Source organism: Centropristis striata, chromosome 2 (genome assembly GCF_030273125.1).
Source record: "Centropristis striata isolate RG_2023a ecotype Rhode Island chromosome 2, C.striata_1.0, whole genome shotgun sequence".
Lineage (NCBI taxonomy): Eukaryota > Metazoa > Chordata > Actinopteri > Perciformes > Serranidae > Centropristis > Centropristis striata.
In genome coordinates, this window is record NC_081518.1 from 26,389,346 (window position 1) to 26,414,296 (window position 24,951).

At 37.3% G+C, this 24,951-nt stretch overlaps 1 protein-coding gene across 1 annotated transcript in view; it reads left to right on the plus strand.

Moving 5' to 3' along the window:
• ddb1 (damage-specific DNA binding protein 1) overlaps positions 1-19,797 on the plus strand; it is a 67,551-nt gene extending 47,754 nt beyond the window's left edge. Inside the window, exons 22-27 of the mRNA XM_059348708.1 lie at positions 3,366-3,536; positions 7,325-7,434; positions 8,149-8,318; positions 15,068-15,170; positions 16,965-17,088; positions 19,102-19,797. Coding sequence (XP_059204691.1) covers positions 3,366-3,536; positions 7,325-7,434; positions 8,149-8,318; positions 15,068-15,170; positions 16,965-17,088; positions 19,102-19,185 — 762 coding nt within the window. The 3' untranslated portion in view covers positions 19,186-19,797. The remainder of the gene's footprint in view (positions 1-3,365; positions 3,537-7,324; positions 7,435-8,148; positions 8,319-15,067; positions 15,171-16,964; positions 17,089-19,101) is intronic.
• The last annotated feature ends 5,154 nt before the right edge of the window (positions 19,798-24,951 follow it).

The window sequence follows — 24,951 nt, forward strand, 5'->3', positions numbered from 1 at the left end:
AAAAGAAAAAGTTCATTTGTCATATTTGCCCCACACTGTCAAAAACTAGGCCTGTCAGTAAAATTGCAGTATTTAGTCCCAGCCCCTGTGAAGGTGCTTTTTTTTTTTAATAGTAGCTACGCCATTCACCACCTGGTCCAGGGATAAGAACTAGCGTCTCTCGATTCTGCCTCTGTTTACTGCACATATGTCAAGAGAGGAATGTTTTGTGCTGCACTGGAGGTTGATATAAATACCTTGACAGACTCAACAGTTGCTGAAGTCTAGTTTCTGTATCTGGAGACTCAATTTGTTGTTTGAACCCTTTACAATCTGCACCCTTTTGATGAGAATTGGTGCTGGTGGGGGCAGTGGATTTTTAGGGGGAGATAGCAGGTCAAGAATAAACGCCACATAGAAGTGCAAGTATGCAGAAATATTTAGATACAATAGGCGAAAATAACACATTCATACCAATAAAGTGGAGCATGTCTGAGACTTGTGAGTCAAATCAAGTTCAGATTATGTAATTTCAACAAAATCTAGAAAGTTTATTATATTATTTTCTGTTATTTCTGACATTTTGACAGTTAAATACTTCTATTGTGTTTCTCACCAGTGAGTTAAACGTTAGATGACTTGTGTGTTGTGACTTTTCTTTTCTCAGATTTGTTTAAGAAGCATGTGATCTGTTCATGAGGAAAAGTGCCTCCTCAGTCAAATTTAAGTGCAATCTCTAAATAGATTTATCCCGTATAGATTGCTCTGTGAAATCACTTGACTTACAGTGTGAAAGAAACCGCTTCCCCCCCTACTGTCTTGTAATACCACGCTCATCCACAATGAGCTAAACATAGATTAGAAGGATTAAAAGCTTGAAAAGGAAGCTTTATCTTAAGATATCGAGAATCGAATGGGGATGGTTTGCAGATTTCTGGAGCTCATCCCACAGTACAATGCCTCGCTTCCTGCCACGTCCTTTCTTTTCCATTCTTTTATTAAATTGGACTTTAAGGAAATAATTTCACTCTAAATTACATGAGTAATTTTCCAAAGTGGCTTTCATGACTTAACTTTGCATTTGTAGGTGCAGCTACAGCAGCGAAAAATGTCACAAACTTTTGGTGTGTCTTCTCAGAGAGCCAACGTTTGCCTCTAAACTCGCTATTACACTAAAGTTAAACAGCCATCCATCATGTTTCCCTCTGACAGCAGCAGCAGCAGCTGCAGCACAACACAATACAACACAGTGACAAGATCTGACATTAGTTGCTTGTGAAATGTCTTCCTAAATTACTTTTTTAATATTTTCATCGACTGGACACAGAACAATGGTGCTTTGTTCTCTGTCCTATGACATTCTCTTGGCTGAAAGCGGTTAACTCTTCATCACTGTCACTTGAACAAACTTCATTTTTTATGTCTGTATACTCTAATCTGATGGTTGTGAAATGTTTGGAATTCCCCCAGCTGTAGTAGAAGAAGACAAAGACGTTTTACATAACACTGTTAGTTTCCAGCAGAAGTTGCTCCATTGAACATGAAAGACTAAAAGTGGATGATGAATAATAAACTGTATTTATTATAGGTGGGGGAAAAATCCATACAGCATAATATCGCGATATTTTACATGGCAATATTATATCGATTCTTGGCCGCCAAGTATCAATATTTAGAGTTCCGACTGCCGCTGAGCCATCAGTATTTTCGCCGTTTTCCGGAGGCCGTAGCGGGCTCACTTTTAGGAATATACTGGATATACGGTATAATATGAAACTAAAAGATCTGAGGAATCTATAGACACCATGTTTGTCAGGATATCGTGTGTGGAAGTTGTCGAAATAATACTGTAAAGTTAGGCTCTTTTAATGTTTCATTCAAAAAAATTCAGAGCAATGAAGCTCTGCATGTGCACGTTCCTTCGAGTGTCACTTTGGTCCAGTTAGATGCTGCCGTGGTCTGTAAAAGCAATTTCTTCCGAGAATGTTGAGGTTTGCTAAGTCTCTGAAGAAAAATGCAGAAAGCCGGTGTGATGAATCAAGCCTTTACTTAGTGCAGCACAGAGAGAAGTCACTCAAAGTTCTCTCTCAAGTTAAAGAAAATGTTATATACAGAAAATCAGTCTAACATGACCAAAAGGCCGTATGTAGCTACATGTGAAGTTGTGACTTAATGTAATTAACATACAAGGATCAGACATTATAGGACAGTGACAAAAGTCAGAGCCAGACAGTCAGATACTATCATGCAAATTCACATTGTAACCCCCGGTAGATAAGTTGTCTTGTCATGTATGTCTGAGAGCAGGATTTAATGATCTGCTGTAAATGATTAATGCTTTAAAGTATTAAGAATATAATATTATTTTCCACAGGTCCTTACTCTAACCTTACACTCACAACACACAGTTTGTCCGGGACATGTGAGCTACAGCACAAGTTTACTTTGTCTCTTGTTCCCTGCGGTGAAACACTGACACTCTACTGTCAATAAAACACAGACACTGACATGTCCCTACAGACCATTTGGATGAAAAAGAGCCTTTATGTTATCTCCCCAGATGCCTTTTTTCTTTTTTTTTATGTATATTGAAAATCCATTTTAAAAACACATTGTCTGTATTTATAGCTATGAAAAGGAGCTCAGCTCAGTTGGTTTTTACCAACACAATAAAGTTAACTTAAGAAACAAAAAAGATGAAGGTCATTAGTGAAGTAAACTGGCAGATATAGTCAGTGGAATTGGGAGGATTTGTTCCTGTAAGTATTAAAAAATACATTAATTTTGTGCGAAAGGATTAAAATGAAGAAAATGAAACAGAATATAAGAACAAGAATAATAACAGTGAAAGTTGTGAAGAAAGTTCAAAATATTAAAGCTTCATTACAATAAATACAATGCCATGATAAATGATTAAATGGCAGATGATTTTCCACCCTTTCCTTTATTCTTTAAAGCACTTCTATTTTCTCAGGAGTATTTCGAACCTTGCTCTGAACTCTGGCATCACTTAAATCTTTTAATGTCACGCTTCCTTTCTTGGAGGTGTTCTCAACATCACTGTGGCATCACGTTAACAGTAATTAGATCCAGAGACGCTCTTCACTCCTCCATCACTCACTCACCTCTGCAACATTTTTAAAAGTTGTTAGAAGGTGCAGCTTGCGTGAAACGATGAGTATAATTGGCCATTAACCGATCATGTCATGTGGCAGGTGATAACTCTCAACTGCTAATCAACGCTCACTGAGGCACAGCATATTCAGAGCGATGGTGATGGAGCTGAAAAATCAGCCAGTTCATCAAATGCTGCTGCAGCTAATTGCTGATTCTGTAGCTTTGTGTGACAACAAACGATTTTTCACCTTGACCGCTTTTCATTTCAGGTCCGTCTGTACGAGTGGACGGCCGAGAAGGAGCTGAGGACCGAGTGCAACCACTACAACAACATCATGGCTCTCTACCTGAAGACCAAAGGAGACTTCATCCTGGTGGGAGACCTGATGAGGTCCGTCCTGCTGCTGGCGTACAAACCCATGGAGGGCAACTTTGAAGAGGTGAGGAAGATCTTGAGAAAGTTATTTCAATGCCTTTCAAAACGGGTATGTTCAGAACTTTCCAACTGCTTGGCCTCAGGTCATGCTGTCTGAAGCTTTCTGCAGTTTAAGTTATAAACCCTGCACCCCTCTGTGTTAGTGGATGGGACAGACTAAAAACTCAAAGTAGAGGTCAAATACATTTTTCCCCAAAAAACACACTGCAGAATTACTCCACTACAAGTAAAAATCCTGCATTCAAAACTGCATTCAAAATGGTCCCACTCAGATTGATATATATGTTCTAAATATATTATTGAATGAATGAATGATCTTTATTTTCGGCTATATAATGTACATGATGTCTCCATAATTACATTACAAACCAAAAAAAGGAATTCAAAAGTAAAAATAACCAAAACAAAGCCTAAAAATTGTGATATTTCTTTCCAAATCACTTTATTCTACATTGTCTCATTTAAAATGTTGCCTAAAAAATTGTGTGGAATAACCAGATCCTGTTAAAAACATCAACTCCTCAGCTACACTGTGAAGCCATGATTGATTCTGCTGAGACAAACATGATAAATATTCACTGAAAGTCAGACAGAACTGCAGGCTGTTTACACAGAGGAGAAAGGAAAGGACAGGACATGCTGTAAAAATGCAAATAGTTTTTTGCGATTAATTGCAATGCATTAATAGTTGCAATTATTATTTTAATTGATTGACAGCCCTCGCAATAATATGTCGGTGTTTCCATGACCCCTTAGTCACCCAAAAAAAAAAAGTAAGGGGAAAAGATTTGGGGAAATTTCTTTCTTGCAAAGTCTGCATTCAAAACTTCCTTAAGTAAAAGTACAAAAGTAAAAGTACTCTTTATGCAGAATAGTCCCACTCAGATTGATATATATGTTCGAAATATATTATTTAATGATAATTATTGAATAAATTAATGATCTTTATTTTCGGCTATATATTGTAAATCTATGTAATTTCTCCATAATTACATAACCAACTGAAAAAAGGAATAGGCCGAATCACATAATAATTGTAATATTAATAATCATAATCATATTAATAATAATACATTTTATTTATAGAATTCTTTACAGTTAAAACACAGTGAAAAATGCATTTAGAATTAAAAACAAACAATTAAAATCAAAATCATTGGTCATAGATTAAAAGCGGTGCTGAAGAAGTGAGTTTTGAGTAGTTTTTTGAAGGCTGGTGGATCTGAGCAGTCTGTGATATTTGTAGGGAGAGAGTTCCAGAGGGAGAGCGCAGCTATTGAGATGGCTTATTTTTGCCTATCCTATATATCCACAATTATTGATGCATTTATGCAAGCAGTGTTTTTCATTTTCTGAAGGTGGGGCTAATTTTAACTACTTCATATTCTGTATCGTGGTTTAATTTATAAAAATGCTCATTCGTTTTTATTTGACCATGTTTTGCATGTTAAAGCTTGACCTCATCAGCGCTTTCACACACACGCCCAGCCAGGAGCACAGCCTCTAATTGGTGGACAGTTGAGATAAGAGATAAGATAAGATATGACTTTATTTATCCCGCAGTGGGGAAATGTAGTTGTCACAGCAGCTCAAGATACAGACACATAGATATAGAAGACAGAATAAGACATATACATACATTCTATACAAATATGCATACATATTTTGCATTTTACAGATATTACACATTGGAGAAAATATATTTTAGCGTGTTAAATAAGTTTAAATAGGTTGTTGCATGTAGTAGTATGAATGAATATATATATTCATTCCCATGATATATATATATATATATATATATATATATATATGTATATATATATATATAAATGAGAGATCACAACAGTGATAAAAAAAACAACCAATTCCATACTGTGACACTGCTAACAGAGAGAGATATAAATTGACTTCACATCATAACGGATTCCAGCCACATTGCTTGGCTCCACCTGTTGATCCCAAGCTTGCATTAGATGCTGCACTCTCTTGTGTCCTCTGCAATTCACCTGCCATGTGTGAAGTGGATCCTGTTTTCGAGAGAAATCGAAGGACAAACAGAAGGACAGAGCCTTGCTCAATTTTTTGTTAGATAACACAAAGATTTTAAAGGGCAAACAAGTTGTGGATTGAATGTTGGTGCTCTCTTCTAAAAAAGATAGCACAAAAACCAGGGTTTTCACTCTCAGCCGAGGCTGCTGGTTAATGAGGGGTAGCTTTTTTCTTTTTTTACTCACACACATCAGACATTTGGCTGGTGTCCACACTTGCATGTTCTAATTTCTCTTAAGTGTATAAATGTTATTTTCTCTACACTAAGCACTGCAGCTCAATGTTCACCTCCCAGCCATTCTGTGTGAGTGTTCAGATTGATTTGTGGGAGAAAGATTGAGAGATTTGAGGAGGAGTCACGCACAAAGTTGTGAAGGCACGCTGTGATGCAGAGCTCAGTGTAATACATGTGAGACTTGACTATTCAGAAACTGAACGTAGTGCAGAAAGCTTTAAAATTAGAGGAAGCAGGAATTTATAACTAGTGAAAATACAGTGTTCTTACACTAAATAACTACTCTTTCCCTCAAGCTGCTATGATCAATATCTTTTATATTTATGATAGATCACATGAACGTGACAAACCCACAGAATGTTGTCACCTGATTCAGCTTTTTAGCTTTTATTTTTTTTTATTTTAGCTTTTTGTTGATGTTTTTTTTCCTGCAGATTCACTGTTTTGCATCAGAGTTGCTTCCAGATGCAGCAGACAGATGTTTCCAGCCACTGTACACAACCTGCTTAACACCAAACTTTAGATAGACAGTTTAACAAAGTGGAGAATTTAGCAGCTAAAGAGCCTGTTTTTTTTTGTTTGTTTTTTTCAGGAGGTAACACAGTCATAACAGTCATCAGTCACATGATAAATATTCACTAATAATCAGACAGAACTACTGGCTGTTTACACAGAGCAGAGAGGAGAGGACAGGAGAGGCTGTAAAAGGGCAAATCGTTTTTTGCGATTAACTGCAATGCATTAATAGTTGCAATTATCTTTTTAAAATGATTGACTGCCCTCATGATAATATGTGAGTGTTTCCACAGCCTCTTTGTCATTTAAAAAAAAAAGGGGGAAAAGATTTGGAGAAATACATTTATTTGTTTCTTGCAATGAGTTAGATGAACATATGCAACCCGGATTCCTAAAAAGCTTCTGTGAAACATGTTTTGTGATTTGCAACCTGCATTTAATTGAATACAGTACAAAGACAGTACAATATTAAATATAACACTCATTTTGAATTTGATGCATTCTGTTTTTACTTCTTTTGGAATCAGGCTTGTAGATACGATGGATGTTTTTGTTTACGTGGATTTTTGCTTTAAGTTCATTTTCAAACGTTGCATTAATGAAAACTTGGGAGCTTAATAAAGTGATGTGGTGCAAAAACCTACAATTGAGAGTTTGTCTTTTTAAATTTTATAACAAGAGAGTGGCGGAGCATCCAACAGGCTCTGATAATAAGCCCTGCACAGCTCTAACAGATGTTCTGTTTGTATTGTTGTTTCTTGTATTCTTCATTTTGTGTTTATTTGAGCTACTGCACGGATATTTAAAAAGTCTGTGTGAAACACATTGTGCTTGTGTTGTGTTTGGATTTCAGCACTTGTTTGGAGTCGGCTCGTCCTCGCTCATAGATAATACAGTATTTACTTGGAGGCAAGAACCCCACTGTTTCTGGGCCAGCACCTCTGTGTTGTTTACTGCTTTATCCAACACAACTTTTGTTTTTCTTGGGTCAGATTGCACGTGACTTCAATCCTAACTGGATGAGCGCAGTGGAAATCCTGGACGACGACAACTTCCTGGGGGCCGAGAACGCTTTCAACCTGTTCGTCTGCCAGAAGGACAGGTGAGCAAAACATCTTATTCTTTATACATGAAGTGAGATGAATTCCAACCTTTCCAGTAATTGTTACAGCTCTCCTCCATAGATTCCACTGAAATCCATTATGTCATTATGGAGGCTGCTGTTTTTACACTGAGTCCTGTGATGCTTTTTAGAGCAGCGTCACTGATGCGAATGTGGTTTTACAGCATTGTCGTCGCATTTGTTTTGGAAATTATGACTCATCTCGCACACTGAGCTTTTAGCCGCTCGGCTTCATTTTCCCACTTTAGTCATTTTCTATTAGGCAAGTGTTGATTTCATGGCAAAGGAAGAAAGATGCGGTCTGGGAGTGAGCGTGTTACATTCATGCCACCACTTATTATCCACCCAATACATCAGGTCGGACCACTCGATGCGTTTGACCTTTATTTTTGCATCACATCTCTCTTCCTGTTGCTCTCTTCACTTTCCCTCACCCTTTTTCCATTACGTCTCTATCATTCTCTGACCTTTTCCAATAGATCTGATATCTCTGCCTTTCTTGTTTTTGTTTTTATGCTTAATCGATCACAAAAGAAATGTCTTACTTTGCCCTCTACATCTTTTTCTGTCTTTCTCATTCGGTCGCTCTTATTTCTTTTTGCTCCGGTCTTGACCCTTCTGCCTCCCACATGTTACACCTTTAATCTTCCTAATCCCTCCCTCTCCCCCTTTGTGTTTCTCTCCCACGGTCAGTGCGGCCACCACAGACGAGGAGCGGCAGCACCTGCAGGAGGTGGGGGTCTTCCACCTCGGGGAGTTTGTAAACGTCTTCTGCCACGGCTCGCTGGTGCTGCAGAACCTGGGGGAGAGCTCCACGCCCACACAGGGCTCCGTGCTCTTCGGCACCGTTAACGGCATGATTGGTAGGTGCACGGACAATTTCACACTCACAGAGGCATCTACACACACAAACGCACACACACACACACACACACACACACACAACAACTTACTGCAGGTAAAACCCTGGCTGTATTTGTTTCACAAAAATACTTTTGTCCCACACTTTGAGTTTTTTAACCACTTAGTGTTCAATAGTGTTGTAGTCAAGACCGTACCAACCAAGACCAAGACATTACTGAGACCAGAGAGTACAGGGACCGAGACAAGACCAAGACTTTTAGAGGTTGAGACGGAGACAATACCAAGACCATATATATTAAGGGAAAATCATAACAAAACATCAGAGTTTTCTTTTTATTCAAGTTTGCATTTTAAAAATGCGACAACAAAAACAATCTTTGCTCTGTTGTTTTCAGAGCAGCAAATTGAAATTTGAAGTTATTAGCTCTTATTAGCCGAGGGTCCTTTTTCACTCTTATCAGTAAGGCATGGACAAAAACCTATCATCGGTGGTCTTGACCGGTCTCGTTAAAAAAACCTTAGTCCGCCCAGTCCGAGACTGAGACAAGACCGAGTTAAAATGCCCTCAATTCAGAGACGAGACCAAGAACCTCAAAAAATCGTCTTGAGACTGGTCTCGAGACCAAGACCAATCTTGAGTAATACAACACTAGTGTTCAAGGCCCTTTTTTGAGAATTGGTGGTTGTGGGCAGTGGATTCTTAGGGGGAGATTGCAGGTCAGCAATAAATGCCACAAAAAAATATCTAATTATAATGAGTTAATGAATGAATTATTTATTGAAACATAGTAGGGTTTATAAAGGGTCATAACATTAGTGTAGGCTTCCTGAAGTCCATTTCCATGTTCAACTATGTCCCACAAGTTGTTGCAGCAATTTTTAGGTTGATACCATTGGTTACACTCATTTGGTGCTGAATAATGCAATTTTATTCATACAGAAAATGGATAAAAATGGCCAAAAAAATCTCCAGACATCAATATGCAATCAATATGCCAAGACCTTTGGAACAACATAGGAAAATCCATGCTGTGATTTCGGTTCAAAATCTTTGGTCATTTTGGAGATTTCTTTATTTAAAAACACTTTGCAGCTATATTTGGACAACTTACGACACAATATCCTGACATGCTTGGGGTCTATAGACTCCTTAGATCTTCCAATTTCATAAATTATCAGTATATCCAGTATATTTCTAAAATTGAAAAAAAAAAAAAAAGGCAGAAATTCAAATTCTGAATACTAAGAAGTTAAGTGTTTGTTTCGACCTCAGTTTCTCACATTAACCTCTTATTAAAGGGAGAGTTCAACATTTTGAGATTGATCATTTAGAGTTCATCCCATCTTCTTATGGCTGTAGAAGCACCTGGTTCGCTTAGCTTAGCACATAGACTGAAAACAGGGGGAGACAGCTAGCCTGGCTCTGTCCAATGGTAATAAAATCAACTGCCTAGCAACTCTGAAGCTCATGTATTATCTTGTGTCTTGTTTATTTAATCTGTACAAACATTTTGGACTATCTTCTGGTGGGGAGTGCTTACTTTCTGAAGCCTCTGCTTGTTGCCTGGGAACTGGTCAGAGCCGAGAATTTCCGACACATAACCCTCCATTAATCCTCAAACTGTCAATTTTCCCTTTGGTTTTTGTTCAGATTAAACAAACAAGATGCACCATGTAAATTAGTGAGCTTTAGTGGTGCTGCTATGCAAGTTCTGTTGTTTCCCTCTCTGTTTCCAGCCTTAGCCTTAGCAAAGCTAAAATCGATATAACAGTCCTAACATTTTACTGTCACCAAGAAAGCCATTAACTGTGTTTCCCTGTTCCTTTAACCCTCTGGACGCAGTTTCAGGGCATTTTTGCTCCTCATATTTTACTCACTGTGGCCTTGTTTTTCACTGCAGTATTTTGTCTTTAAGTCTTTAAGTCTTGCACCTCTCTGGAATCAGCTCAATAATGGTACATAGAACTCAAAAAATCCCTTTTGTGCAGGATATAACAGTCATATTGTTGTAAGTCATGAAAACTAAAGTCAGATAATAATTCTTTTATTTTGTATTTAACAAAATCAATGAAGAAAGGGGGCTTCAAAAGTAGGTATACAGTAAAGAAAAACAAAACATACAAACAAAACGTATTTTATTGATTATACAAACATATCAATAATAATAATAATAATAATAATGTTCAAACGGTTTGCCCTCGGCATTCACACACTCCACTAGTCACCAGGCGAGTGTGGACATGCACACTCTGGCACAAAGGTCTTTATCAGCATCAATTTCCAGGCAAGCCTCCTGAATGAACTGAATCATAGCAACAACAGAAAGTGGCTTGCCTGTGAAAACCTGATCTTCTACACATCCCCAGAAAAATAAGTTTTATGGGGGTGAGATCCGGCAAACGTAGTGGCCAGTCAATGGTGCCCTGAAATCATGGAGAAAAAAAACATTAAAAATAGAAGAATTAGGGATGGGCGTTTGGAAGAAACCTGCCAACTAGAGCATTTATAATGTTAACGATCAATAAATCGCTATTTTTTTATACATACTCCAGTATGTATAAAAGGTAAAAATTTAAATAAATAAAAAAATACACAGATCGATTCAAAAATCGAATGAGCGCAGTCTGTAGTGTAAAGTGCTTTGGATAAAAGGGCTATATAGGTGCAATCCAGTGCAGTCCCAAATTCCATGTGATCGACCAAATTCTTAACGACCATTAACGATCAGTGATGAATTATTCCCATCCCTAGTAAAACATTTTTTAATTAATTAAATTAATCCTAGTATTAAATGAATCCTAACGTCACTATTCGAATACTGGTAAAACTGGAATAATCCTTACTGTATAACTACTTTTACCAATATTGGGGAAAAAATGTGGGCTCCACTTCTGTACATATTGAGCTCTATAGTTTATTTTTGTCACATGACTGTCAGCCGAGTAATTCATGGCTTCACAGTTGATCTGAGCAGTGCAGAAATTAGTGTTGTTGTTTTTTTTTTTTTTTTTTTTACAGTATCTGTTTTTTAATGTAGAATAAAGTGATTTTGATAAAATATCAGTATTTAAAGCTGAGATTTAGTTTAAAGGAATCGTTTGTCACACATTATACAGGTTCGGCGCAACATTTTAACATGGAATTTTAGTGTTGGTATTGCTTTACTCCAAACCACAAAACAACATGTTTCCCCACTTACCTCTGGAGGGCTTTTCCCCCTGCATTTAGCTCCAGGCTCAGGGAGCTTTCAGCCACAGGCTAACAGGCTAACAGCTCCTTTAGCCTGGAGCTAAGAAAGCGTGCACACTGGCACAGTCCAAAGAGGGAAAACTCAGCCTTCAGCCTTGGGCTTGCTAACCCTGCAGTGGAGCACTGTGGCATAATCCCCTGAAAATTGACTGAACTCTGGGCTAAAAGTTGCCAGTTTCAAATGGGCAAACTAAGTGATTCGAGAAAATGAACATTAATCACACGTTCAAACTGACATTTAACTTGCGGCTAATCGCAGTGCAAAGTGAATTGTACAGCTCTGAGCTATAGTTAACCCTCGTTTAGCAAATGTGTGTGTGTGAAAAGTTTTCCCAGGATCAACTCTCAGCCCAGAGCCAAGAGGATAGCAGTGTGGAAAGCTTAACCAGCTATACAGACAGTAGTGGATGCATTTTCTGGTAGTTTTTCCACGCAGACTTCTGCCTCCACCTTGATTTGATTTGCAGAATTGAGTTTGTGGATCTCACAGTGCTGAAAAGTGACATTTAACAGCATCATGTCTTCATTTTTAAAAACAGTCCCTGTTTCTCTACACATGTCTCTGAACCGTGTGAGTTCCCGGTAACAGTAAACTCTCTGAACAGTTCCCAGAGATTATAGTGATTATTTTTTATATTTGACCGTTAAATCTTGTGAAAAGGGTGATTTTCAGTCAGCGAATGCAGGCAAGTGAACCTCAGTGTGAGCATTAAGGTTTAAATAGTTTAATAGTTCACCACCAGCTGTCACTTTGAGGCTGCAGCGCCGCACAGACACAGTCCTCGTTTCCAGTATTTCCAATAATCAGCTGACAACAGAAGGAGACCTCAGACCAATTAGGGAGTACACAAAGTTTTTGTCAGAACCATTTGTTCAGTGCTAATGTTTCCATCTCTGAAAGAGAGAAGAAATCATAGATGTACACCTCATTACTCAGATTTAAACTGGTAACTTTCAGGCTGGCTGTAATGATTGCACAGATGAAAAATAGGTAGTGTGCATCATTCGGACACAGCAGTAATTTACACCGAGCAGCAACAACACCACAACACACTGCTTCAACACCTTCTGAGATTCTTTAAAAAGTCTCAGAGGAAAGTTTAACCGGAAATGAGAACCACCATTGTACATTCCAGTAAAAAACTTTCTGCAGCAGCCAGTGAATCAAAATGGGCTTCTGTGTGTAATGAAGACAAATACCCCCTGCTCGCCTTATCGCTCCTCGAGATGGGGTGATATATTAGATGTTTCTGGGAAGAAGCTGCAGGCCGTGCGATTATTCCGCCGACAACAAGTAGAGAAACTAATAATAAACGTGTTCCGGTCTGTTGTTGAAAGCCCGGACATTGTGTGATGGATATTAGAGGTGAAGGAGATCAGTTTCTGAGAAAATGTCAAATTATTTTATCCAAACTCGAAGCTTTATAAAAGGTTTTGTTCTGCTCTTTGTTCTCAGGACGTTATAAGTTCAGTTGGTTTCATATTTCACTGTGAAAGCCAAAAAACTTGATAAAACTATTGAGTGAATATTTGAACTATTGTTCACATCTTCATACAGGTAATTAATGAATTGGTTACTTTGTAGCATATAATGGTAGTTTTGATGAATGACCGAGAGAATTTCACTCAAAAAGTAGTTGATTATGCCTGTTTGGTGACAGTTCATCAGAAAATTAACCACAATTATGATAATCAGCTAACCCTCTGAACCCAGAACAGTTTCAGGGTGTTTTTTGCTCAAATTTTACTCACTGTGGCCTGATTTTCATTGCATTGTGCAAGTCCTGCAGCTCTAAGGAAACAGCCCAACCATAGCTAGAGGTAGGAAGAACTCAGAAATATCTTTGATGCTGTATAACATAGTATAATGACACAAATCATAACAAAAGAAAAATGCAAGGTCTCTGATAATTTAAAAAAAATGGAATAAAAACATCTCAATATATACAACATCTACAAAGTGCCCACAGGTGTTACCAATATTGTTAAAAAAATTGGACCTACCTCCACATGCTATACATATTGTATGATTTAAATGTTTTCACCCTCTCCTGTCCCCTCCTCTCTGCTCTGTGTAAACATCCTGTAGTTCAGTTGAAGTTTCGCAGAATTTTTGTCGTGTGACTGTTGGTATTGACAGAACTATTCATGTTTTCCCGGTGAGGCAGAGATCTGCAGCATTTAATGTTTTTTACAGGATACCGTTCATGCAATAGGTTCATTTTTTGGCAAATTTTAAATGAGGCCATTTCTGACATTTTTTTGTTGTTTTTTTATGTGTAAATATATATTTATATATATTTTTTTTTTCAAACCTGCCAGCTAGGTCTTAAGTTAAGAGGGTTAATTCAAATATATATCAAAAAATTATAAGCCCAATAATATTATTAATATTATCCTTTAGTCTGATTTGTTGCTTTTCTGAATTATAATAATAATAATAACTTTATATATATAGCACTTTTTAAAAACAGCAGCTTAATTGCTTCAACAGATAGCAGTTGATTACAAAGTGAATAATGCATAAGGCTAAAAACAATTCTTACATTGAAAAAAATCCAATAAGAGACAGAGCAGGAACAAGCACAAGGCATCCTCGGATACACAGAAAATAAAAGGTAAAAAAAGTAGAAAGTAAAGAAGTAAAAAGGAGTAGAAAAATAGAAAGCATTACATAAAAGCAGGTCAATAAAGTGGGTTTTAAGAAGTGATTTTAAAAGAAGTTACTGACTCTGAATTAATCATTTCGTTAGAACAAGTTTTTATTTAATTTTTTTAAGATTTCACTTTAAACAAATGATGTACAGGTGTAATATAAAAGATACATTTTTTGCATTTCCCAAGTTTTCGGATATTCCTTGAGAAAACAATACATCTATTTATCGGGAGTGAAATTATTACTGATCCTAAAAATAACAGTCCTGTTGTGTACTCCAAACTGCTCTCTGCAGTTTGTCCCGACACTTTGATGGGTTCATATGCAGAGAAACAAGCTCTGCATTACAAATCATCTTTTGTTCACCAGTTTGCCTTGTTTTGTTTTTTTTTTGCATTCTGTCAATTTCAGTGCGGATTATTTCCCCGGAGCATCACAATAATACACTCACTGTCACAGAACTGGAATATTTATTATAGAGGAGAGCATACTACTCTCTCTGAGCTCTCAGAGATTTACAGGGAAATCACTCAAAATAAAACAGTTTGTAACGGTCTTGAATTATTAAAGTATTAAAATCATGCTACTTTTCTCCCAACATAGTCGCAGCATACAAGCATGAAACTTGCATGAGGAGGATTGCAGTCACGAAAATTATCTTTTAATTTATTTATCATAAAGCTTTTATGAGACCTAAAACTTATTCCTTCCTTTTCGCTAGTGGTAAAAAAAAGTATTTACCATCTGCTGCAGCAAGGTGCAAATCTGTTCTGAATATTACGCCTTCAAAACCAAAAAATGTGTTGTTGCCTGATGTGTGTGTCTTTATGTTTGTGTGTTAGGTTTGGTGACGTCCCTGTCCGAGGGCTGGTACAGCCTCCTCCTGGACCTGCAGAACCGCCTCAACAAGGTCATCAAGAGCGTGGGCAAGATCGAGCACAGCTTATATCCTTCCTATGTGTTTACGCCATCTGTCACGGGGATAGAGGCGACCTGCGCTGACAGTTGTGCTTGTAGGCAGTAAATCCAGAGAGTGAAGTGACAAAGTGATGATAGCTGCTTTAATTGGCTTCAAATGCATTAAATAGTTTGGGGGGGTCTGTTTGGGCTGCAGCTGTTGGTGTCGCATATGATGCCAATTAAGAAAAACACGTAAAAATTGACCCAACTCTTGCAGAAACGCAGCCTGAAGTCGCACTGTGGCAGCCAATCATGTAACCAGCGAGTCGACGAGTACAGTAAACAAAAATCAGAAAGTTTACTAAACTATGAGGCTAAAAAAAGAAAACTCATTTGGCGTCTTTCCTGCTCTCTGACGTAAACAATAACTGTGAAATATAATGTCTATTTGTGCTAAATAAGGATTTAAAGTCAACAATATGACTTTACACAATAGGTAAGTGACATTCAAATGACAAACTAAATATATCTGAGCTTTGACATTTTAAGATATCACCATGGGCTCCAGGAAGCTGCAAGGGGTGTTTTTAGGCTTAATGTTTAATCCATTTATTAAGAAAATAAATGTCAGGATAATCGTGAATGAACATTTTTAGACACAGCTCTGTTTGTATGACCTTGCATAGCAGCTGGATTCTTGCAATATCACACAAAATCTGCAGAATTATTCCACTACAAGTAAAAGTCCTGCATTCAAAACTTACTGAAGTAAAAGTTCAAAAGAATCAAAATGTACTTATAGTATCAAAAGTAAAAATACTTGTTATGCAGAATGAACCCACTCAGATTGTTTCATATATTCTCAGTATATTATTGGTTGATTATTATTGATGCATTTATGTAAGCAGTGTTTTAATTTTCTCATGGTAAGGCTCACTTTAACAAATTAATATACTGTTATAAGGTTTAATTTTTAAAAAAATATGTTATTTTTGTTAAATCTTGACCTGAAAAGTAACTGAAGCTGTCGGCTAAATGTAGTGGAGTACGAATTATAAAGTTATGTAAAATGGAGATATTCAAGTACCTCAAAAGTGTACTCAAGTACAGTACTAGAGTAAATGTACTTAATGATTTGATTAGATTGATTCTGAGTGTGTGTGACGACACTGAAGGCTCTTCTCTGTGGAAAATATGTTTTCATTCTCCTCCTGATTTACTTCGGGAAGAGTTAGAATTACCAACTGTCTCTGGGTGCTGATTGGTTTAAGTTAGCCTGTGATAGACACTGATTGCCAGATGGTTCATTTAATTACCTGCTAGGTATTTGTTTCAAGCGGCCTCCCCTTTTCCATTTTCCAATGACGGCTTCTCAGATGTTTCTGTGTAACAAACATCTGGCGCTTCAGCTATTGTATATGTATGTTTACAGATCAGTGAGAAACTTTAAAACTGTTGTGATGATCATCTATTTTTGCAAAATATGTCCTATTTTGTGTCACTTTAATGAGGTTTTACATGATAATGGATAATTTAGGATTGTTGTCTGGGTTGTAAGTTTTACTTACAACAACTGGAGGTGTTTGTATTATAAGTACCGTATTATAATCTCTTATGAAAAGTTTAAATAGCAGCTCTCTGCAGGTTCAGCACCACCAACACTTGTTTCTGCCTGACTGACAACACCAGCTGTCTGCTCCTCGGAGCAGCCCTTCCTACACATCACACCGAGTATTATTTGTTGACTTTGCCTGAGGTAAAATATGTGATATTGTACCTAAAGTGCGGTCCTCAGGCGAAGCAGCAGCTCCGTATTGATTTTCCTTGACTCCGCTGCACTTGGAGGTCCTTCCACACGGAGCGGAAGACAGAGCAGGCCACGGGATTCATCGACGGGGATCTGATCGAGAGCTTCCTGGATCTCGGCCGAGCCAAGATGCAGGAGGTCGTCAGCACTCTGCAGGTAGGAGCTTGAGTTCTTCCTCCACATCCACACTTGTATACAGTTTGTTAAAGCAGATGAAATGTGATTCTTTCTCTTTCTGTGCATCTTCTTTTAAGATGTGGACTAAATCTGCACTAACATTATTCAACAGCTCGATCATTGCCAGGTTGTTTGCACAGCTTGTGACTTGTAAAAAACACAAATATGCAAGTTTAACAACACAGAGGCATAACCTTGTTATTAGGGGCTGAACCTCTGCTCTAATAACAGGCTTATTTGGTGAAAAAGCAAACTAAAACGGTTTTGTCATTTGTGTATTTGGCACGAAAAGGTGTTGAACCCTCAAAGACCCTTTTAGATGGTTTTATTAGCTGCTTCCGTGCTCCGTGAGCGAGAACAGGGAATCATTTTCATGGCAGGAACAGGTGGCAAAATCATTTTTGGCAAATAAACAGATAAACATAGTCTGCTTTGTCTCTCTCTTTATTCTCGTGGTATTTAAATAAAAAAAGTCACACTTTTAGCTCATAAACAAAGACTATTCCCGGTTTCCCTCTTAAGTGCGGCTGATAAAGACAATCCAAAGTATTTGCATGATTCCTTTGCCAGGAAAGAGTTGGAACATTTGCTTTAAGATTAAAATATGTTGCAGCATCAGTTGCTCACTTGCATCCAAATATGCACTTTTTAAAGGGACAGTTCACCCTAAAATAAAAAAAATACATGTTTTTTTGAGAGTTGCAGATTGTTTGAGATATCGACCTTCTCTTTAATATAATAGAACTAAATGGCACTTTGCTTGTGGAGCTCAAAGTGTCAAAAAAATAAATTTAAAAAAACAATGTTTCTTTGGAGACATTATGATCCGAGGTAATCCACAGACCTTCTTCTGCACAGTAGAAACTATTATTTCTAGTGTAATAAAACGTTGTTGCTTATTAATTAAATCTGTTGATTAACTAATCGATAGATGACTAATCTTTGCAGCTTAACCAATAAGCTTTGATTGAAATTGGAGCTGGACCATTATGGGATTTATGAGGCTGAAACTGGGGCTGATTTAATTGGGGAAGAATTTACTGATATGGCAGCAGATGTAGTTAATTTCTCAGCTGAATTGAAACAATACCTTTTCTGTGGGTTTTGCAGGAATATGACTGCAAAGATACTCAGAATGCAAAAATATTTAACATTATTATACATCAATCTAGAGATAAAAACTGAGAAAATAAATGGGTTGTACAACAAAAAAAGCATAAAACAACTGCATGATGGGAAGGTTTGAGTGCTCTTTTCAGTTCATTAACATCACACTGAGCTACAGAACAAAAGTGATACAAAAATACTGGGATGAAAGCATTAGTAATTTCACTGTTAATAATCAGTACATGTGAGATAGAAGGATCCCCAGGAGCTTGTAAAATCATCTTACCTCTGAACAAGTGAAACAAAAGTGCAATAAAAAAGACAAAGTGACTAAATTAAAAAAAAGAAAACCAGTAAAATGCTTTTGAAGCCCACGCCTCCCTCTCTGCACATGTCTGTCTGTCTGTCTGTCTGTCTGTCTGTCTCTGCTTCTCTCTCTGTCTGTGTCTCTCTCTCTCCCTCTCTCTCTCTCTATCTATCTATCTATCTGTCTGTCTCTCTGTCCGCCTCTCTCTCTCTCTGGCTCTCTGTCTGTCTGTCTGTCTGTCTGTGTCTCTGTCTGTCTCCCTGTCGGTGTGTGTCTATTTCTCTCTCTGTGTCTCTGTCTGTCTGTCTCTCTCTCTGTGTCTCTCTGTCTGTCTGTCTCTCTGTGTCTCTGTCTGTCTGTCTCTCTCTCTGTGTCTCTCTGTCTGTCTGTCTGTCTCTCTGTCTCTGTCTGTCTGTCTGTCTCTTTCTCTGTCTGTCTCTGTCTGTCTCCCTGTCTGTGTGTGTCTATTTCTCTCTCTGTCTCTGTCTCTCTGTCTGTCTGTCTCTCTGTCTGTCTGTCTCTGGTGAGGTTCGTGTTTGCAGCAGAGGCTCACTGTTTGGTTGTCCTTCAATCTGCAGATCGATGACGGCAGCGGCATGAAGCGTGAAGCCACAGTGGACGAGGTCATTAAGATTGTGGAGGAGCTGACGAGGATCCACTAACCCCGACCCCCGGCTTAGAGAGAGGAGGGTCCTGAGGAGGAGGAGTGATGCTCAAAACGGCAAGGAAGGGAACGGTTTGGGTTCTGCAGATTTGTAAATAATTATAAATAAACAGTGTGTGCATGTTCGTCCTTCAGACTTCAATGATTTGTCAACCGTCGAGGCTCTGAAGGTGCCACACGCTGAGTGACGCACTCTTCACTTAGAGGAGAGTCTCTGGGCGAAGTGTGTAGCATCCTGTTTGGACAACAAATAGACCAAAGTAAAGACATTGGTCTGAGTGTGTGTGTGTGTGCGCGCATGTGTGATTGCGTCCGTGTGGAAAGATGTGTGACTATAAATGATAAGAAAAAAAAACAGAGATTTTTCCTCACCAAAAACATTCTCTGGGATATTTGTGACCGGTAAAGGCAGATTGACACAGTTAGCAGATCCTCTACACGCCACAGTATAAAATCTGACTGATTTACACTTTTCAAGTTTATTATTGAAGTCTGGAGTTACCATGCTGTATGAAAAACAAAAGGAGGAAGATGATAGATTTATAGCTATTTTGTCTTTGTGATGTTTTCTCTGTTTATTCTAATAAACTTTGCTTTAGTACTGTTAAAACCTGAGTCTCACTTCGTCTTTTATTATCCTCGGAATCAGGATTTGTAAATTTATGTTTTCTTTAATATTCAGGGCACTGGTATCTATAAAGTCAAATTTATTCCAATTTAAATATATATATATATATATATATATATATATAAATATATATCAGAGAAATTAAACGTATTGTGTTATTCTGCACAAAAGACATTTCTGAGTTGTTTTTCTACATAGGTGCACGACTTGTAACTAAAATGTAAAAAGAGCACACAAAAAAACGCACTAAAACAGCTTGTTGGAGTTCAGAGAGAATGATTGACATGAAAACTTTTTGTCTCAAACATTTAGGATCCCGAGAGATAAAACTCTCATGAGCTTCCCGTTCCTTTCACTTTTTCCTCTAGAGACACCAGCAGGTATTAAGTGTATTATAGAAACTGATTATTTTGTGAATAAAGCACCACATATGGCAGATATGTTGATAGATATATTGGGGAAAAAACTGGATATTAGACTATCACAAACTCAGACCCTGGTGGCCGTAGGCTGCCAGTAGTTTAGTAGAATAAAAACCTGTTTTTCAAAATAAACCCCCCACAAAGTAACTATATCTTAGTTTAGGAGACTAAAAACCTGAGAGGTAACTGTGTTTCAATAGGAAAACCAGGACAAGGCTGTTTTTCAAAGTAAAAGCCCTACAAACGAACTATAGTTTTGTAGTTTGGTAGAATAAAAGCCTGAGAGGTATCTGGGGTTTAACAGGAAACCCAAATATGATTACTTGTTACAGAGTAAAGTAACCTATATTTTAATAGGAAGTTAAAGATGTGGCTGTATTGTTAAACTTTTCTTTTAACTTCTTAAATTTTCCTATCCCATTGAAACCACATGCAATAATGTACATATGCTACATAACCCTGAGAGACAAATATACCAGACTGTTGCATTTTTTCACAAACCATTTAGTTAATAACTGCATTCTAGTGCCTGCATTAACCAAATAAAAACCTCTTATTCATAAAATACTGAGTGTGTTATCAAAAAAATAATTACCATCAGCGTTGATGTCCTGCAGTGCCGCTCAGGTTTTCAAGGTTTAGTCTGTTTTTCGGTCAAACAGACCTGCAGTTATTTATACATCGATGACACAGACAGAGAGAGAGACGCAGACAGTGATGTAACCTGGTCCCAACTTTACCTGCGCTCCCTGATTGGCTCTGAGCTGCACACCCACTGCCCAAAGGCTGATGCCCAAAAAACAAACAACAAAATAATAAGAAAATCAGAGCATACAGACAGCAGGTAGATTCTCTGCAGGCACACACACTATTTTTGTTTTAGTCTGTTTTTTTAAGGAAATCCCTGCATATTATAGCTTGAACTTTGATCCCCTGATCTTTAACTTATTGGGTGTTTTCTTGTCATTATACATAATACATTTTTTTTTTTTTTAAAAGGAAAAACTTTATATCTTATTCATAGCAAATTATTTAAATATGTCATCTTGGGCTTTTTTTAAAACATGTATTTATTGAAGTTTTGTTATCCAAAAGAACAACAACAATACAACAAGGCACATAACATAAAATAAGAAGTCACTAAGGATCAAAGTAGAACCTGTAGCATCCAAAGACAAATCTGAATGATTGTACACTCACTGATTATGTACAGCAGTAATTTATCATAAAACCGTACAGCACATACAACACCATCAACAAGGGTATAAGCCTCTCTTTGAAATAAATATATATATGTATATATATATATGTGTATATATATATATATATATGTATATATATATATATATATGTATATATAAATAAGTAAATAAATAAATTACACATGTATTTCAACCATAGACTGTATATAGATAGATTTCACCTAGTTATCTATATAACCATTCACATCCATATTGTTATTTTCAAGGAAATTGTAGAAAATATTCCATATTTCCCAAAACTTGTCAAGCCTATTTTTTTGTTATGTTACTTATCTTTTCCAAAGCTAAGTAAAAAAAATCACTCCACTCAACCATTGTACTGTGACACAGTGTGTGCCTGAATTCTATAAAGAAGCAATACATTGTCACTGTTTCTAAAAAACAAATATTCAGTCAAGACCTAATTTTGTTTGAGGTTATAAAGCCACCTGGGTAAAGGTTTATCTTGGACTTTTTGATTTGCTTTTTGACTGTATTGTGACATTTTTGGACAATGAAAATAAGTGATATTTGTCTTAAACTGCTCATCGTATTTAATGTATTTTGACCAGAAATTATTCACCAAACATGATGAGCGAGCTGAACATAAAGCCTCTTTATTCACACTGAACTGTTTACATTCAGACTGCAGGTTTCAGTTATTTTCTGCTTTTATTTACCGTTCAAATGCACTTACGCAGGATGCCCTGTGTTGTTGTTTTTGGAAGTCAAACAGCATCTCGGGTCTGACTTACAGTTAATGCAGCCTTGCTACTTGCAGCCCACGCAGCATAATGAGTCTTACACTTCAGTAAATCTGTTTGTGTGCATACTAAATATGCAGGATTCCTTCTTGTGTCTTTGTCAGACCTGCTGAAAAACGATGAATTTTACTGTGCATTGTTTTCTCAAGCACCTCATTAATTTCTCGTGTGCATAATTCTTTTCATCTCCTGTAAACAGTGTCGAAATTTGGAAGATGCCCGCTCTTTTCTCTCAGTCGAACATATCAAAGGTCTTACAGACTGAAAAACTGGCAGGGTGACAGTGCAAACTAGCTTAAATAAAACATTTCCACTCCATTGCATTTTTGTAACTGAGGTTTTTGAAGCAAACTGGTCAGAAAACTGGCAGTGGACGTCCTCTGCCAATTCTCCACTGCTATTTTTATCTTCCTGTCACCATCCTGAGGCATTCAAGCCTTTTGTTTTGCTCTGGGTTTTTTTCAACCAGTTCCCGATTCACACTTGATTATTTGCACCCTCATATTAACACCTGTTTCTACAATTTAAAGGAATAGAACGGCTTTAAATGAAGCAGGCGAGCAACATTTTACTCTGCAAACACATTTCTCCTTATACAGACTGAAAAGAGGTCAATAGAAGTGTATCGCTATGCCTGATTTGAATTGTAAAGTATTCCCCTTTTCAAAGCAGTTAGATTAAATTTGAGATATTTTATGATTGAAACTTGTAGTGGAAAACATGCTACTGAGATTCTTATTTTAATGAAGGATTCACTTGAATGAAATGCACACTTCACCAAGGACACAGTGAAAAAGGACTATATGCAGGGACATTTACAACATTTATTCTTAATGTAGATGCAGAAAGATGTACACTGTGTTTCCTGGCAATGCTGCAGAGAGATTTGATTAGAAAATAACAAGGTTGAGGTTTATATTTCTGGAGCCTTGACCTCTTATTTTTGCTGTAATGTTCAACAGTCATAAGGCCATTTCACACATCCGTCCAACAACGACCCACATGTAAATAAAAATAATTGAAATTATAGATCTATCTTGCAGTGGGATCACCACTCAGAGATGTAAAATGCGGCTCTGCTGCTTTCTAACCTTAACTTCTGGCAGCCATTTTTGGACCACACTCATTTCCAAACTTCGCCTCCATTTTTGATCTCAGCTACGCACCTGTAAAGTTTAATCACTGCATCTTGCACAGTTGTGACACCATTGCAGTGACAAAATCATAGATAGATCGATAGATAGACAGATAGATAGATAGATAGATAGATAGATAGATAGATAGATAGATAGATAGATAGATAGATAGATAGATAGATAGATAGAAGTTTCTGAATCTACAAGAATGTTCTGGCTGCTCTATTTGTTCTGCCTTTAATGCATTCTGCAGAGACGCTTCACCAAGGACACAGTGAACAGTGAAAGGACTGTATGCGGCCATATTTATAACATTTATTCTTAGTGTTGAAACAGAACGATGTAGACTGTGTTTCCAGGACACTGTGTTTCTAGCCTTGACCTGTTATTCTTTTTGCTCTAATGTTCAACAGTTGTCAGGCCATTTTACACATCCATCCATCCATCCATCCATCCATCCATCCACAATATAATGTAAATCAAAAGGGTAAAACTAAAACTGGAAACCATCACACCAGCTGTCACTCCCTACCGTCTTCCTTCTAGCACTGTTGCTCTATTGTTTCTTATACTTTATTATTCTTTCCTCATCTTTCAAACAATTTATACGTGTTAATTGTGTGCAGGCTTCCATAGGAACGCTAACCTACATGTTGCCACATTTTTACTGTGAACTGAATGTCAATAACCCCAAACCCTAAATATCACTTTTTTTTAAGATATTTTTTTTTGGCCATTTTTGGGCTTTATTGATAGGACAGAGTGAAGGGGGAGACAGAGGAGAAGACATGCGGGAAAGGGCTCCGAGTCGGATCCGAAACTGGGCCGCCCACTTCCGAGGACAATGCCCCTATGGTACACGCTCTACCAGGTGTGCCACCGGGAACGCCCCAATATCACTAAATTCTGACTGATAAACGACTCAGAGGAGCTCAGACGAAATAACATAGACATAAATCTCTTAACTGAAATATTCAAAAAGTCTTAAAAGTTTAGCAGGGAAGTTTATGGTAATGTCGACTTCATTATTTACAGTGCATATGTAAATGTGAAAATAGGTTGGCCAGGGCTTTATAAAGATTTGTTTGTCAGAAATGTCTGTAAACTAAACAGATAGTTTATACAGTCATGGAAAAAAAATATGAGACCATTGTTTTCTTCAATTTCTTGTTAATTTTATTGCCTGGTACAACTAAAGGTACATTTGTTTGGACAAATATAATGATAACAACAAAAATAGTTCATAAGAGTTTAATTTAAGGGCTGATATCTGACAGTTTCCATGGTTTTCCTGATGCTAACCAAAATCATGATCAAGAAAACCATGGAAATGGCTTGATATGTACCTTTAGCTGTACCAGGCATTAAATGAACAAGAAAGCAAGGAGAAAACAAGGGTGGTCTAATCATTTTTTTTCCAAGACTGTATCTTAATGTTATTCTTTTATTCAGCAATGTGATGACTTGTTATCAATATATCCCATGAAAAACCAAACCAACTAAATGCTCTTACCCACCCTGTCTATTGCAGTCATCACAAAGTACATTAGTTTATACTGAAGATATACATCAC